We start from the raw sequence: 16,452 nt of genomic DNA on the forward strand, positions 1-16,452 counted from the left end.
CCCAACCTTCATAGTGCCGTGGCTGGTTTCTAAGAGGGAGCATTCCCAGATGGAGGGAGTCTCTAGAAAGTAAGTGTTGCAAGAGAACTAAGAAATTAGTATGGCCTTTTATGTATAGCTTCTGCAGTCATGCAGCATCACTTCCTTTGTATTCTATTGGTTACAGACAAGTCACTAAAGCCAGGCAGAGTCAAGGGCAGGGGAATTTGACTTCACTTCTTAATGAGGGAGCAGTAAGGGCACATTGCAGACAAATATGTGGAATGCTGCAACCATCCACATTTTAGTGCGTGATATCCCCATATGCAAAGCTGCTGAATCTAAACTATTAGACACATTCTTCCATTTATCTTTTCCCTTGTCACCATCCAATTCCATTAAATAACTGTATCTCCCTCTCTCCATCTTCACTACTATTTCTTTAGATAAGGCTTTTGTCATCCCTTGAGTAGAATACTATAATATCCTCAGATGTTCTCACCTTTCATCTTGTACCCTTCCAATCTATCCTCCACACAGACATCACAGTGGCCATTCTAAGACTCAAGTCAGATCATAATACCCTCCTACTTAAATCTCTCTAGTTATACTTGTTGCCTTCACAGTAAATCCCACATTTCTTTGCATAGTATGCAATGTTGTCATGCCTATCTTCCTCTTCTCCAGCTCAGAGGTTAGCTGAAGCTAGTTGGGTTATGTAGCAATACCATGCATATACTGTTTTAGAGTGATTACCAGTGTAGAAATCACCGCCATGCTTACAGAAGGTAGCTTTATGTCACTGGAGTTGATTGTAACCTTGTGGATATGAGAGCCCAGCTTTCTATCTATTTTAAGGGAAGCTGGATATCTTTTATTTTTATTTGTCTTAAAATGTCATCTCAATTAAAAAAAAAATTATGTGTAGGCAAATAAAAACTGTTTGTGACCCAGAGTCACCCATCAACTTCCTACCAAGGTCTCTTTTCTATTTCCTATTACCTCTTTCTATCATAGCATCTTTAGCTCTATGCTGCTCACTTGTTTAGGATTTTGCTTTCTTCTCTTACCTATAAGTTCTCTGAAGGTTGAGACTTTATCTTGCTCATGTTTACGTCCCAGTGTTTGGCATAGAATAGGATGCTCAATACATAGTTGTTGGATGAATGAATAATATTTATGAAAATATTTTATAAATTAATACATTTTTATGTAAATTCAAGAATTACAATTTCTATAGTTCATATAATAATCATCTCCTCCAAATAAAAGGCAGGGGAAGAATAAAATTAAGCCATGGAAATGAATGAAAGTGAAAGTTACCAAAACAAATGAAAAAGGGGATGGATATGAAGAGAACCAAGAATGGATTCCAACTCTTCTTCCCATTACTCCTGTGCCTTTCCTGGACCTGAGCTAAAAATCTTCTTAATATTTCACCTGGCCTGACATTTCAGAGGTCCCATGGTCCACACCAAGCTGTGACTGACTCTGTCTTTGCATGCCGTTCCTTTGCCTGAGGAAATTGCTTCCTTAAGAGTGGCATGAACAAAATCCCATAGTCCTTCAGATGAGGCCCCAGCTCTACAAATCCCTAGAGTTCCCTTTCTCTCAGGTGAACTTACTGCTCTAGCCTCATGTTATGCACTTGCTGAAAACCCTTCATGAGCTTCTGATTTTCTTTAGTGAACCTGCCTCAACAAGAATAGAGATGAAACAATTGAGTGATGATCAGGAAAATATTATACATTAAACAACACAGTAGTGATTCTTCAGTTCAACACATATTGTAAAAACTGCATTAATTGATATGAGGATCCCAGAGTAAATCAAAATTTAAGTTGGAGGAAGTGAAGATAAAAACATGCAAACATAAAGCAATTAAGGAACAGTTTTAAGGAATATGGCAGGCACTAAATAAATAAAAGAATGTATCAATGATGTCAGCCTTTAAGCACAAGAGTGATTGCAAGTACATTTCTATAGTTAAGTAGTGTGGAGTTCAGATTTTATTGTAAGATTGCAATATAGTGAGCTTAATCTCAGGAGTCTTCTTTTAAGTGTAGAATTTGAAAAAAAAATATATAATATTTTAAGAAAAATTCTGCTTGTTTATTTATTTTTGAAAGAGAGATAGAGCACAAGCAGAGTGGGGCAGGGGGGTGGGGGCGGGCAGGGAGAGAGAGAGGGAGACACAGAATCCGAAGGAGGCTCCAGGTTCTGAGCTGTCAGCACAGAGCCTGATACGGGGCTCAAACTCAAGAACCGTGAGATCATGACTTGAGCCGAAGTTGGATGCTTAACTTACTGAGCTACCCAGGCACCCCAAAATATAATATTTAAAATGGCATGGGTGAATTTAAAAGATGTTCTGAAGGAATTAATATGATTAATGATTTCTCTGGGAGAAATTTAATTTAAATAGGTATTGGGAGACAGTGGTCCATTTCATTTAGATTAGTGGTATCGACCACATTTTACAGAGGCACATATTTGTCTCTATTAGGTATCGGTGCTTTACTAGTAATTTGTTAAAACAATATTCAAAGTTTGGGAATTCTCCATCTATTTTCATTAAAAATAATCAAGAGGGGCCCCTGGGTGGCTCAGTTGGTTAAGCGTCCAACTTCGGCTCAGGTCATGATCTCATGGTCTGTGAGTTCGAGGCCCGCGTTGGGCTCTGTGCTGTCAGTTCAGAGCCTGGAGCCTTCTCTGGATCCTGTCTCCCTCTCTCTCTGCCCCTCCCTCATTCATGCTCTGTCTCTCAAAATATGAATGTTAAAAAAATTTTTTAAAAATAATCAAGATTATTCTACACGATCCCAATAATAATGTCATTCTTGCTTGCATTATGATAGGCTTTCTTTAATGGAAGAAGTGAATAAAGTTATAGCTAGAGCTGAAGGAGGGAAGGCAGTGCATCTCATATATGCCTGCCATCGTCAAAGTGTTGAACACATGAGGTTGAAAACCATTATATTAGGGCTATAAACCTTACCAACTAATATGTATCTACACACTTCGATATGTTGTCTGCTTTTGTTCATTATGGTATTTTCAGCATTTAATGTAATCCTATATATTTATAAACGTGTGCAATAAATATTTGCTTTTGTTTTTGGTGATAGCCATCTGAATGTTAAATAAAATATCTCAAGATTTGTGAAATCAAGACATCTGAAACAGAACTTTGAATAGGAAGTACATTAAAAATTTTTTAAATTGTTTTATTTTCTTAGCAAACCTTTTTCTCTCCTCTCCTCTCCCTTCCCTTCTCTTCCCTACCCTTTCCTTTTCTTTCCTCTTTCCAAAAATAAAGCATTTGTTATATGTCAGGTGAATGCAATGGACTGAATGCTTATGTTCCCTCCAAATCCATATGTTGAAATCCTAATTGGTAAGGTGATGGTATTAGGAAGTGGGGCCTTTGAGAAGTGAGGTCATGAGAGTAGAGCCCTTATTAATGGGACTATTGTCCTTATGTAAGAGGCTCTGGAGAAATTCCTTGCCCTTTCAGCAAGGTGAGGACACAGTGAAAAGACAGCTGTCTAGGAGGCGGGTCCTCACCAGTCACCAAATCTGCTGGCCCCATGATCTGGGACTTCCCAGACTCCAGAACTGTGAGAAATAAATGTTTGTTATTTATAAGACACCTTGTCTCTAGTATTTTTTACAGCCGCCTGAACAGACTAAGACAAATGACAATTTATAAATGTCTACTGGAAATCATCAGATAAAGAAAAACTCCAGAACAGTCATAGAACTATATATCTATGGAATTTGGAACCAGTTAGGGTAACAAGGAATACCAATAGCTTCAGATGGCATCTTTGTATATGCGAGTACAACTGAGGTTTATATGAATGCTATGAACGAAAAAAGACAAATTGTGGTTGATATATACTCTTTTAAAAGGCATGAAAATACTGAATATTTTTTTTAATATTTATTTATTTTTGAGAGAGAGAGACAGACAGAGGATGCGTGGGGAAGGGACAGAAAGACAGGGAGACACAGAATCCGAAACAGGTTCCGGGCCCCAAGCTGTCAGCATGAAGCCTGATGCGGGTCTTGGACCCACAAAGCATGAGATCGTGACCTGAGCTGAAGTCGGATGCTTACCTGACTGAGTCACCCAGGAGCCCCTGAATATGTTTTAAGTGTCCACTTAAAATATCAAAATAAAAGCCTGGCATGGTGCTTAAAAGGTTGAACTGTAGTCTTGGGGAAAATTCACTATATTGAAACATCTCATTTCCTGACAATATCAGATAGGAGATTCCTAAGTAGAATTATTTGGTAACTACTACCTGGCCAACCTTATGCTTTTCTGGATATGTTTAAGATAGAACAGAAAAGGGTTTGCAGTGTAGGAGGGGAGGCTGAAGGAACACATAGGACGTTGTAGAATAACATAAAAGTACATATAAGTAAATACTAGGAGAAGAATGAAAGGAGTGGTGCATCTTATCTGGAGAATCTGAGGGTGACATCCTAAAGAAGTACAGTCAGAGGATGAATTCAATTTGGAGAAAAGGAGGGAGGGCAGGAAAGCTTCCCAGGAAGGTAGGGGAGGCCACAGAAAAGCTGGCTGTGGGGTCAAGTGCAGCCTGAAGGGGCTGTGGAAAATAGGGTCAGAGATTATAAAGTAAAATTAGGAAGGCCTAATGGACTATTCTCCTAATGTACTACCTTCTTTATTCACAGTATCACTTATCTTGAAGAGAGACTACAGTTATTGCTTGTTCTAGAGGCATTTTTAATCTTTAATGATAGAACCCATTACTTTAAAAGAGAGAGAGAGAGAAAGTAAAACTGTCTTCTTTCAAGTCAGCTTGGTGACAAAACCCCCAACTCTAGAGTTTCCATTTTATTCTGATATCTAACATGAAATGTAAGATCTTGATTACTAGGATCCTATAATCATGCTACTTTCTTTCCTTTTATTCATATGCCATGTCATCTTAAGATCTCTTACCATGGAACTTGAACCGGTAGAACATCTAACCATTGTAGGTTCTGGTACCTTCCACCACCCTCTCTGTAGGCCCTTATAGAATAGCAGCCATCTGATTAAAGCCCAGGCTCTAGGCAAAATTGATTGCATTTGAATCCTGTTTCTGCCAGATGACTTTGGGCAAATTATCTAAATTCTCTGATTCTGTTTCTTCATTTTAAATTAAAAATGAGGACAGCAATAATATTTGCCTGAAAGGATTATGAGTATTAAATAAATTAGTGCAGATAAAGCACTTCATATAGCACCTGGCATGTGCTAAGTGTTATGTAAGGGTAGGCTATTACTATTATCTCTAACAGGGAGAAAAAAATGTACACCTAATATTTAGTATAACTATACTGCCCACATAAACATATTAAAGTTTTTGATTATTTCAAATTTAAGTTGCATTTTAAGTGATACTTGAAATAGCAATTTAGCTTGAAAAGGACCCCAAGGATCTTTTAACACAGTTTCTTTTCTAATGCCATAGCAAAAGGCCTGGTATGGAGTAGATGTACTATCTACTCAATAAATATGCACTATGTGAATGAGTGACATTGTGAAATGCTAAACAGAAAAGATAAACTGGTAATTATTATACTAAGTAGTGGTTAAGCTGAGTGCTTTGGGAACACAAAGATGAGTCTAGACCCTCTGTGGATAGAAATAAATTTTACTTTATCACCTAGTGTTCTGATTGGTATCAAAATATTCCAAATAGGCAGAGAGCCTAGAAAATTCAGATTAAGAACGTACATCTTCAAGTCTTTTGAAGTCTAGTTTAAAAAAAATACTAGCTCTCTGAGTAGTTATCATGTACTGGCCTTACAATGAGCTCTTCTAAAGAATTAATTCATCTAAAACTCACAAGAAGAAAGTTCTCTTCCTGCCAAGTTGATAAACTGAGTAAGTAGCAGAGCCAGGGTTTGAACCCAAGGCTGCCAAGTGCATGCTCGAAATTACTCTGCAAAGTGAAGTTCTGGATTGATTATTCACTGGAAATACTGTCTTGTTTTCCTTTTGTATAATTTGAAGAAATAGTCAGAGAAATTTACTTCATTAATCATATTGATTCCGGTTCCACTCCGGGACTTTGTAAACGGTAACACAAAATGTAATTTCTAAGTTTCCCTTTGACACTGCAAGGATGAGTGCATCACAAGATGTCTTGCTGGTCAGCACTGTTCTCTGACTCAAAGTGCTTTCACATCCACATCTTCATTTGCTTTTTCCCCTAGTGGGTATAGAAAACTACTTGAATAATGCATACTACTTTCCATATTCCTTCAACAGAACACCACATACTTCAATCATTAAGATGGATTCCTAGTATGGACTCAGAATTTAAGCAAAAGAAAGAAAACCTCATTTGTAAGTGCCTGGTATAATATTCAGTGTCTAAATGTATTATATAAATGCAAAAACATATTAAAAATCTAATGTTCATCAAGCAAAATCTTTCAAATAAGAAAGTAGAGTACTCAAGTTCTCTCTTGCATTTAAACAGCTTCGTTTTCAGGCTACCTTCACAAATGGAGTTGAACGCAGGAAGGCCATCTAGCTATGCTGCTGCCTCCCCTTAGATATTAACAGATGTGGAGATCAGGCCACCGTCTCCCTCTACCTTCACCACTACCCACCATGACCATTATCCTCTATCATTCTGGAGATAACCCCTTTTATGCTTTTTTTTTTCAAGTCCTTTTCTTTACATATATCCCCACTATTGACAATAAACCACAATGATGGATCATTAGGTTGCCACTAATGTTTTCTAGTCACTTCTGTATTCTTCCAAATCAGAGGATATAACTGGCTCCACCAGGAAATGAAATAGAGGTCATTACAGCAGCAGTGACTTTCAAGCTATTTGCTAAATTTAGCTGTCCAATACTTTCCACTCTAATGAAACTGTGAACTACAATTATAGAATGCTGGAACAGAACAGGAGCTTAAAGGTCACCGAGTCCGATCTCATCGTTTTTCTGATGAAGGTTTGGGGGGCCTAGACATAGCCTGTGATTTGCCTCAGGGCACAGAGCTTATTAATGGTAGAGATGGAACTTGAACTAAAATCTGCTCAGCCCGGGACGACAGTGTCCTTACTATACCACAGATAGTCTGCTTCCCATGGTCAGTCTTACCTAACCAGATCTCACAGCGTAAATATACCTGATATTATTGGTTGTGGCTTACTGTCTGTGACCATTCATCAGTTTGGTGGCTGAATGTGAAATGGCAAAGGTGTCTGACTTACAAGTTGCTACAAGAGAAATGAAATGATTTCATACCCAAACCCTGCCCCCAACCGTATAAACTTCCTGCTTTATGTTCATCAATAATGAATGGCCCATCCCTGCAATACTCAGAGGGAGCTTACATTGCACTTTTGAGCAGCCGGTTAGTAATGTACAGTGGATAGAGCCTTTCTTTCAAATCCCAGGGCAGCGGGTCCTTCAAGGCTAGCATTGCATTTTCAATTAGCTGCTGAGTGAATGCTTGGCATGTGTATTAGTGAAGAAGCACACAATTAGCTTATTGTTCCTTTCTGTATTGTGCTGAGAGGTTCCAAGGGATTGGTGGGGGAACAGGCAAGCCAGCCATCACTGCGGAGTTGAAGAAGGGATTTACTCAGACCTCCGCATCTTCACTTGCTCGCTCTGGAATTACAGCTATTTATTACGAAGTGCCCTGTGTGGCTGGGTGGAGTGTGCCTGAGGAAAGACATCCCAGACATCACCTGGGGTTAGTCTTTCTGAGCCCTTCACGTCTCTAATTCTCATCATTATCATGGAGCCCAACAGTCCCAAAAAGATACAATTTGCTGTGCCTTTATTCCAGAGTCAGATTGCTCCTGAAGCAGCAGAGCAGGTAGGTGGGGTTGGGTGGGGACCAGTTCCTGTATCTAAGGTAACATGGACATAGGTTCTTATTAACCGAAAGCTTTTCTGCTTCTTGAATCTGCCTCGTTGTGACGTTCCACGCTATGTGAACAAGAAATAAGTTGGTTTCCATATGGCACTTGTATTTGAGTTGCATTGGGTGACCTATTGGCTAAAATGCAGCACTTCGTGTGATAAAAAATTAGCCCCAGTTAAGGAGAAAAATGCTTATATTAGTGATTCAGATTTGGATCCAGAAATCTGTTTGCTTTTGCTTACTAAATTAACATGTTTAACATTCAGAGAAACTTTAAAAATTCTCAGAATTAGCAATCTTTTATTTCATTATTTATAAAATAAAAAAGATTCATCTAACAATGAAAACATTAAACCTTGCAATAATTTCAGATTATAGGGTTAATATTTTTTAAAGACTTTTCATTATATATTCAAAGCAGTAATTATATGTAATACACGATAGACAGGATTTGTAGGTGTATGTATAATTTAACACATTTTATTCAGACATTAAATAGTAGCAAACATTTACCAGATTCCTTTTCTATGTCTAATATATCTATGTATCTATATTTCTATATTTCTCTGTCTCTCTCTTTCATGTAAGATTGATTTACATGTATCACCTTTCATATTCGGATTTACTTAGACTCTTGATGCAATGGAACCACTTAAAAGACCATTTGTGGTAAAATTACAACAGTAGGGGGGCAAAAGCAGATACAATTTATGGGGTCATCAATCTAATTCATTAATTTCTTAAAGTCTAAATTATCCCTGAATCCTTTTACAAATACTTTATACAAAGTCTTAAAAATGATTACTGAATCTAGGGCTCATAACTTTCTAGGATATTTTGATAACCTGAAGTAGATCATCCAGATAAACATAACCTTGAACATGTATCTATGTTGAATGGGACACTGGTTCTGTCCTGGACAAAATGTCATTGGTAAATTTTATCTTCTGTTCTACTGACATAGACTTTAAGAGTTTACCTGTATGTTTAAGAAATCAAGAGCACGTTAGAAATTCTAATCTTAATATGCTTCTGTAACTCTTAACTAAGAAAAAAACCTACATCAAACCTATTAGTTTTAAATTAATTACTCTCATAAAATCCATACTCATTCTTTATTTGTCCTAAATATTTTACTAGAAAATAAGAAAGCCTTATTAATTGAAATTAAGAACTAATGCTGTTAAATTTAACCTGCTAGAAATTTAAGTTTTGCAAGTGTCTTTACTCTGCTTAAGAATAAGGACAATGAATCTCGAAAGCATCATCAATATTATGAGGCTCCAAGAGAGCCACTGAAAGTCATCCTCCTACCTACACTGCATACTATTCTAGTGGCATCACTGGATCATATACAACTATTTCTTTTCTGTGGAAAGGTACCTTTTTAGATCAAAGAAGGTAATACTACAACCTGACTGTTCTATTATCTGTCTTTCTATAATTCCCAATAGTGAGAACCTACTGTGTGCTCTCCCCAAGTTTGCTTTTTTTTTTTTTTTTTTTTTTTTTTTTATATTGGGAAAAGATGAGGATGGGATAGCTTTGCAAGCTGTAGAGTAACCGGGGGCAGTGTCTGATTCTCACTGACCTCAGCTGGGCCTTTTTTGTTTACAGATCAGAAAAAGAAGACCTACACCAGCATCACTTGTGATTCTCAATGAACATAATCCCCCAGGTAAAGAAGCATGATGTCTTTTGCACTGATGGGACAGACCAGAATTGTTTGAAGAACATGAAAGAGTGTGTCATTGCCAAAAGATTTCAATTTAGGATTTCAGCCAATTATAATCTAACGAGCTAGTCTATAAAATGGATCATAAGCAAAATCAGAAATAAATATAGGAACTATCTCAGTCAACAGTCTGCTTTTCCTCTAGATAATGACACATTTGTGATGATATGCTATAAAGTGTTTTGTTGTTTATGTAGAGTCTGGTTCAGTGCTTATTAATGCAGCTGGTGGAAAGTTGTTTAATTAGGTTTCAAAGCTCAATTTACAGTCCAAGAGATGCTTCTATCTTTACAGAGTAGGTTTTTTATTTATGAAAGGTTGTCATGGGCTGGGCAATGAGCTAGCACTGGCTACAGCTTTGTTTCTGATGTCATGTCTGAATAATGCAATTGACAAGTAACCAGATCAATTTTCAGCACTGCCCATTTGAGAGCCATTCTGAAGGGTTGCATCCATTTGTTGAGGTTTTGCTTTCTATTTCCTGTAAAAAAGTAAAGCTGCCTTATTCCTGATAAATGACTGTGATCTTCAAGATGCAAACATTATTAGTTACTTACTGAACGGACATGATTTTAATCACACATTTAAGTGCTGTTTCTAGAAATGTAAACAAGACAGCAGAAGTCATGGCATTAATTTGTACACAGGCAGGACTTGGTGTTGGGTTTTTGCAGGTCTAAATAATACAGGTGGACAAACGGAGTTTGAAGAGTAGAAACATAGTAAGTCTAAGCTCAGTTATTTTAAGAATACCAAGGCAAAACAGTCTTTGATTTTTTTCAGATTCCTTTCTAATTAGAGAAGCATACATATGAAAGTGAAGCTGTAATAGAATATATACCATTGAGCCTAAATACAAGAAGGTCTTCAGCTAATGGGAAACCAAAGCAAAAATATTACTGATGAAAATAGGATTTTTTTTTCTATTTCTTCTTCCTTAAGGTGCTATAGCACTTAAAAATTATTTTCAGGGGTGGCTGGGTGGCTCAGTCAGTTAAGCGTCCAACTCTTGGTTTTGCCTCAGGTCAGGATCTCACAGTTTCATGTGTTCGAGCTCCACATCAGGCTCTGTATGGGCAGTGCGGAGCCTGCTTGGGATTCTGTCTCTCTCTCTCTCTGCCCCTCCCGCACTTGCTCTCTATTTCTCAAAATAAATAAATAAACTTACAAAAATTATTTTCAAATATATTATCTCACTTAATAAATGTTAACTTATTTTGGTTTAATAAGAGGTGCAAATAGTTTGCATTTATAGTTCATAAATAAATACAAGAAAGTCAACATAATACTAAAATCTCAGATTGAAGGTAATTTTACAGCAAGTTTCCACCACTGTCTTTGCTTACAGTGGCAATTTTTCCACAATGTCCTAGAACTTAACTCCCTAGTCATCCTTAAAAGGTACTGCCCAGCTTGATTTTTAAGTGTTCTGCTACGGGTATTGCTACTGTTTGAACACAGTGAAGCCACGTAAACGACCCTTGTGGCTCTCATTCAAGCCCCCAGAATAGGAATTCATGTTTTTTAAAAGCCAAATATGTGCCATTTACAGATGAGGAAAGTAAGTAGCAGAGAGGTAAAGTAATTTCTGCGGAAGTTACTCCACTATAAGAGTCAGATTATACAGACAAACTCAGATAAAGGTCATTCTAAAGCCCATGCATTTTCTACTGCATGATGCTGGCCCTACAAATTTCAGTTTGCATTTCAGTATGAATTCTCTGTAAATGGGACCAGACTTGAGGCCCTATTGACAAGCGAACCTAAACTTTAAACAAACCTTCTGTCTAGACCACTACATTTAGCAGATTAGAATTATACTTAAATATCCCTGTGAATCATATTTAGATTTTCTCTAGAAATTTTTTTCTTACCAGATCTCCTAATCATGAGATGGCATTGTCCTATTTCCCTTATTGACTCCATACTTCTCCACGTTTTTAAGCAGCATTGCAGCAGAACTTAGATGCAAATAGCATCGCACCGAGAACCAAGTCATTTTAGTAATGTCATCTCCTTGCATCTTCATCCTTTTGGAAATCAGAACAGTTTAGGAGAGACCCATCAGCCTATGCCTGTGTATAGCAATGTGTATGGCAAGCAGAGATTTTTGGACTTGGGTTCCTGCAGGAAAAAAAAAATCACTTATATAGCTTCCCCAGTAAAAAATGATCTAGAACCATGATTACTAAAGAAATAAATCTAAGGACCTAACAAAACAATGGCAACAAAAGAACAAATACCACATTGAACCAAACCAAACTTGGATACTAATCTTTATTATCCGTGTGGTCTTGGTTGGGTAAGGGACAACATCTCCAAACTTTATGGTCTCATCTATAAAACAGAGATAATATTCATCTTTTCTACTTTACAAGGTTGTTGTAATGATTGACTTATTGTGAACACAGCTTAAAAACTGCAAAGTGCAACAAATATTAGGTGTTATTAGTTGATGTGCTCTGGGATACAACCTTTGCATGGGATATTTAAAAGTTAAGAATAGAATTTTCATAATCTCCTCTATACTAAATATTTCTGCCCAACCCAACAATTCTTTATGTTCCATATATTATCTGACCATTCCCTATCAAACAAAACAAAGCAAAATAACAGCAACAACAAAAACCTCAAGTGTTAAATGACCTTCCTAAAGCAATTGCTTCTTTTAGCCCTAAAAAGCAATATGTGCTGTGACAAATACAAATTGTGCGCAGCACTAAATCCTGGTAAGATAAACAAATCTCTTCAATTTTACTGAGATTCCCCAGGAAATAACTGAATGTTCTTGGAATCATCTGTCATTAATGCTGTTTAAAATTAAAATCCCCAAAAATCTTTATTTCCAATTAATGTAGCAAAGAAAATTAAATTTTCCATTAGAGAGACATAATTAACAAACCCTCCCAATTCATATAATGAGACAGGTATATTATAATCACTGTTAAATGAATTAAACATAACTTACTTTTTTTTTAATCTTTCCTGGAGTTTGCAGAAATAGTTAAAAAGTATTTGAAACAATTATTTGCTTTTTAAAAAATGTTTATTTATTTTGAGAGAGAGAGACAGAGAGAGAGAGAGAAAGTGCATGAGCAAGGCGGGGCAGAGAGAGAGGGAGAGAGAAAGAATCCCAAGTAGACTCCGCACTGTCAGCTTAGAGCCCAACACAGGGTTCAATTTCATGAACCTTGAGATCATGACCTGAGCCAAAATCAAGAGTAGGACACTTAACTGATTGAGCCACTCAATGCCCCTGATTTGCTTTTAGATTCAGAAAAACATATGCATTGTTTATATCTGATAAAGGGGAAATAGAAGAGAAAGATATTTGAACATGTAAATCCAGATTGTTGGTTTGCTAGTTCATCTATGCTGGTCAAAACACATAGATGAGGTAGGCATGTGATTGGTAGGATTTCAGGCACAGCAAAATGTCTCCTTAGTTCTTTTCTAACCAATGGCCCAGAATTCTCAGCAGTGAAGCACTATGGAAACAGACACATAACCTATTTAGGATATGTCATCCTTGGGCATACATAAACCATAATTTAACTCAAAATAATGGGAAATATCACTAAAAAATTTGCGTTGAAGTCATCATGCCTGAAACAATTTAATAACAAAGGGTGTGTCTTTATGATAAAGGGAGCAGAAACTATGCGTTTGCTGCTAGGAATGACTCTGAAGAGCCAGATGGAAGTAAAAAGATACTTGAAGCTTAAGATGTAAAGTAGAAAAGCACCAAAGACAAATTTCATTTTTCCAAATGTTTTCTGGGGCTGTTAGTGTGAATGACCTTGCAACAAACTGCTTATTTTTCTCTATTTTCAGCTCACCTTCCGATTAAGGGAATATTTATGATGAGCTCTCAGAGGCTATACAGCAGAGCTTCATTGCTCTTATACTGTGTGCTGTTTGCTTTTACTCTTGTATGATCTGTAGTTAACTGGTTTGGTTTCTATGTTTTTACTTAAAGGAATACACACAAATCCTCTCCATTTAGAAGTAAATGGCAATGCCATTTTCTGCAATTTATTTCATCACATTTCTAGATTTACTTAAACATTACTTTAAGTAGACCTATGACAAAACTGTATATTTGGCTACCACAATCAGAAATCTAGAATTGAAAAGAACTTCAGAAAATACCTAATCTAACCACACATCTTTGTGAAAGATGCATAAATCAACCCAAGTCCCTGAGACTTGTTTTATTTTGTATATGTCAAAGAAAAATCTATAATTACCCCTACTTTTCAATTCCAGATCCAGTAATTTTAGATGTTAGAAAATAGTTTCATCAAACATGAGTAATACCCCCACTTTATTCTAAAATAACTCCTTGTTCATGCTCTTCAATAAAAGTTTATTTACCCACTTCTTTAAATACACAAAAGAATTCTTCATTATTTTCTTTCCTAAATTGAATACTTTCAGTCCCTATAAGGGCCTTAATGAATTCTACCCAAATTTTCCTTGTCTTTTGGCCTTTGGAGACAGAGCTGGAGATGGTCTTCCAGTAAAAAGCCATCCTAGGCCTTCTGAATATTAAAGTTTGTGGCATTCATTCTCTCCCATTTACTTTAACCAGAGACAATATAGATACAATTAAACTTAACGGATCTGATGCCTATTATGCATGAGTGAACCATAAGAGGTCTGGAGCTTAGTGAAGGTTTGGATAAGTACCCAAGGGTTTTGGCATCATTTAAAAGTTTGTTGTACATCTAAAAAGTGGGACCAGAATTACAATGTGTAATAGTTTTCTGGGGATATTTATTGAACTTTCTATCCCAGCTGAATTTTGGAGAGATTGAATCTCTTTTTTATTTTTAAATCTTTTAATGTTTATTTATTTTTGAGAGAGACAGAGCATGAATGGGGGAGGGACAGAGAGAGAGGGAGACACAGAATCTGAAGCAGACTCCAGACTCTGAGCTGTCAGCACAGAGACTGACTCGGGCTCTAATTCACAAACCGCAAGATCATGACTTGAGCTGAAGTCAGACGCTTAACTGATGGAGCCACCCAGGCGCCCCGAGATTGACTTTCTCTTTGATGCTTTTGGCTTTAAACATTCTTAGAAATGAAGAATAAAACAAAAGCATTTTCACATAGGTGAGGATCCTGAAAATTAATTGAGACATGAATTAAATATCACACTATCTCTCGTCAACCTTGAGAGAGTAAGACAGTAAGTCTAGTCAGTAGAGAGAACTGGGGTTGCCAACTGATCAGGCTCTTTGGCTCCACAGACTGAGAAAGAAGCCACAGTCCATTCTGGATGTAGCATATGACTTTCTAAATGAAGCCTGCATTTTCAGACTCCAACACTAAGATACCTAATGAGGTTTTGAAAGCTCTGGATTAATAACGCTGAGACAGTGGATGATAGATAGATAGCTAGAGAGTATTGCTGGACTGAGACTGAGTTATTTAACATAGGGGGCCCCAGGAATCTCTGACCAATGAGAGGTTTTTCAGGGTCAACAAAGTTAAAGTGGAAATTTATATCCAGTTGTTGGGGCATTCATATGCAAACAATCTTTTATCATGGAGACCCTCTATTTTACCAAATAAATGATTTGTAGTCAAAAGGCAATGGGCACCTTGAGTGCAAGCTCCAAGAATACCACTGAGGGTTTTCCTGGGACTTAAGGATGGGTAAGACATCATCAACCCCATACCTGGTGGTGCCTGTCACCTCCAAGGACCTTCAATCAAATGCACTCAAATAAGAGCTGAAAGGGATTCACAGTCCATACAGTTTTGTTTCATTCTGTTTTCTCATCTTCTGTGGGAATGTCATTTTAAATCATTCTGATACACAATCCTTGTTGATTATTCAGCATTTATTTTGCCTTCTCACTGTGAATGGCAATATGAAACAAAGAAAAGCCCAAGTTTGAAGGTTATTTAAGAGTTAACTGGTATTAATTTCTAAGGAATTTTCAGAAAAGTCTCAACATTTATTTTGCCTTTTTTTTTCTCCTCAGCATTTATTTCTATGAGTTATTGAATGCCAAACTATGTTGAATGATTTAAAGACAAGTGATGCATGTGGCTTTCAGAGATTCATGTACTGCACAACTGATTGACTTGTTTTCCCATAAAGACTCAATCTGTGCAGCAGCCAAATCGCCTATTCAGTCAGAATAACTATAAGCCAGGGATGAGGTTCCAGTTCTTAGTAATGCCAAGGTTTGCTACACTTTAAGTATTCAAAGGAACTAGTATAATCTTCAAATTAAATTAAAGAAAAAAATTAAAGGGCAAATCATAAAACTACAAAATAGTTCTATTTTATTTCAGCAAGATTACTACTTTTGCTTATTTTGAATAATAACATATCTTGCTTACTTTTTATGTTGATTTTAATTAGAAATACCTTAGTGAAATATGAGAGAATTATGGTAGGGTCAATTCATTTCATTTTTCTGGTTTTCTGTCTGCCTACTTGTGGAGGGATACTGCAGATGAAAATAACTCTGAGGTACTTTTGCATGATGTAAAGATGCAGTGTTGGTAGTAGGTAAAGCACTGACTGGAGTAAGGCATGGGTTCAAATCTCAGTTTTGTTAGTTACTGGTGGTGAGACATTGTGTGTATGGTCAGCCTCCACGGGCTCAGTTTCCTCCTTTCTCAGTAAAATGAAATGCATAGCACAGTGCCTGCAACCAGGCAGATACTGAAGACATGCAACCCCCCTGCATTATTATACCCCTGCTGAGAAACACCATGTTCTCCTAAAACCTGTATTTCTTATTGGAAGATGGCTTAGCTCCTTTCTGATTTCGATTGCATTAGGCCATGT

At 36.9% G+C, this 16,452-nt stretch overlaps 1 protein-coding gene across 1 annotated transcript in view; it reads left to right on the forward strand.

Moving 5' to 3' along the window:
- Positions 1-7,771: 7,771 nt before the first annotated feature.
- PPP1R1C (protein phosphatase 1 regulatory inhibitor subunit 1C) overlaps positions 7,772-16,452 on the forward strand; it is a 117,066-nt gene continuing 108,385 nt past the window's right edge. Inside the window, exons 1-2 of the mRNA XM_042949316.1 lie at positions 7,772-7,852; positions 9,518-9,578. Of these exons, the coding sequence (XP_042805250.1) occupies positions 7,772-7,852; positions 9,518-9,578 (142 nt within the window). The remainder of the gene's footprint in view (positions 7,853-9,517; positions 9,579-16,452) is intronic.

This window comes from Panthera leo, chromosome C1 (assembly GCF_018350215.1).
Source record: "Panthera leo isolate Ple1 chromosome C1, P.leo_Ple1_pat1.1, whole genome shotgun sequence".
Taxonomy (NCBI): domain Eukaryota; kingdom Metazoa; phylum Chordata; class Mammalia; order Carnivora; family Felidae; genus Panthera; species Panthera leo.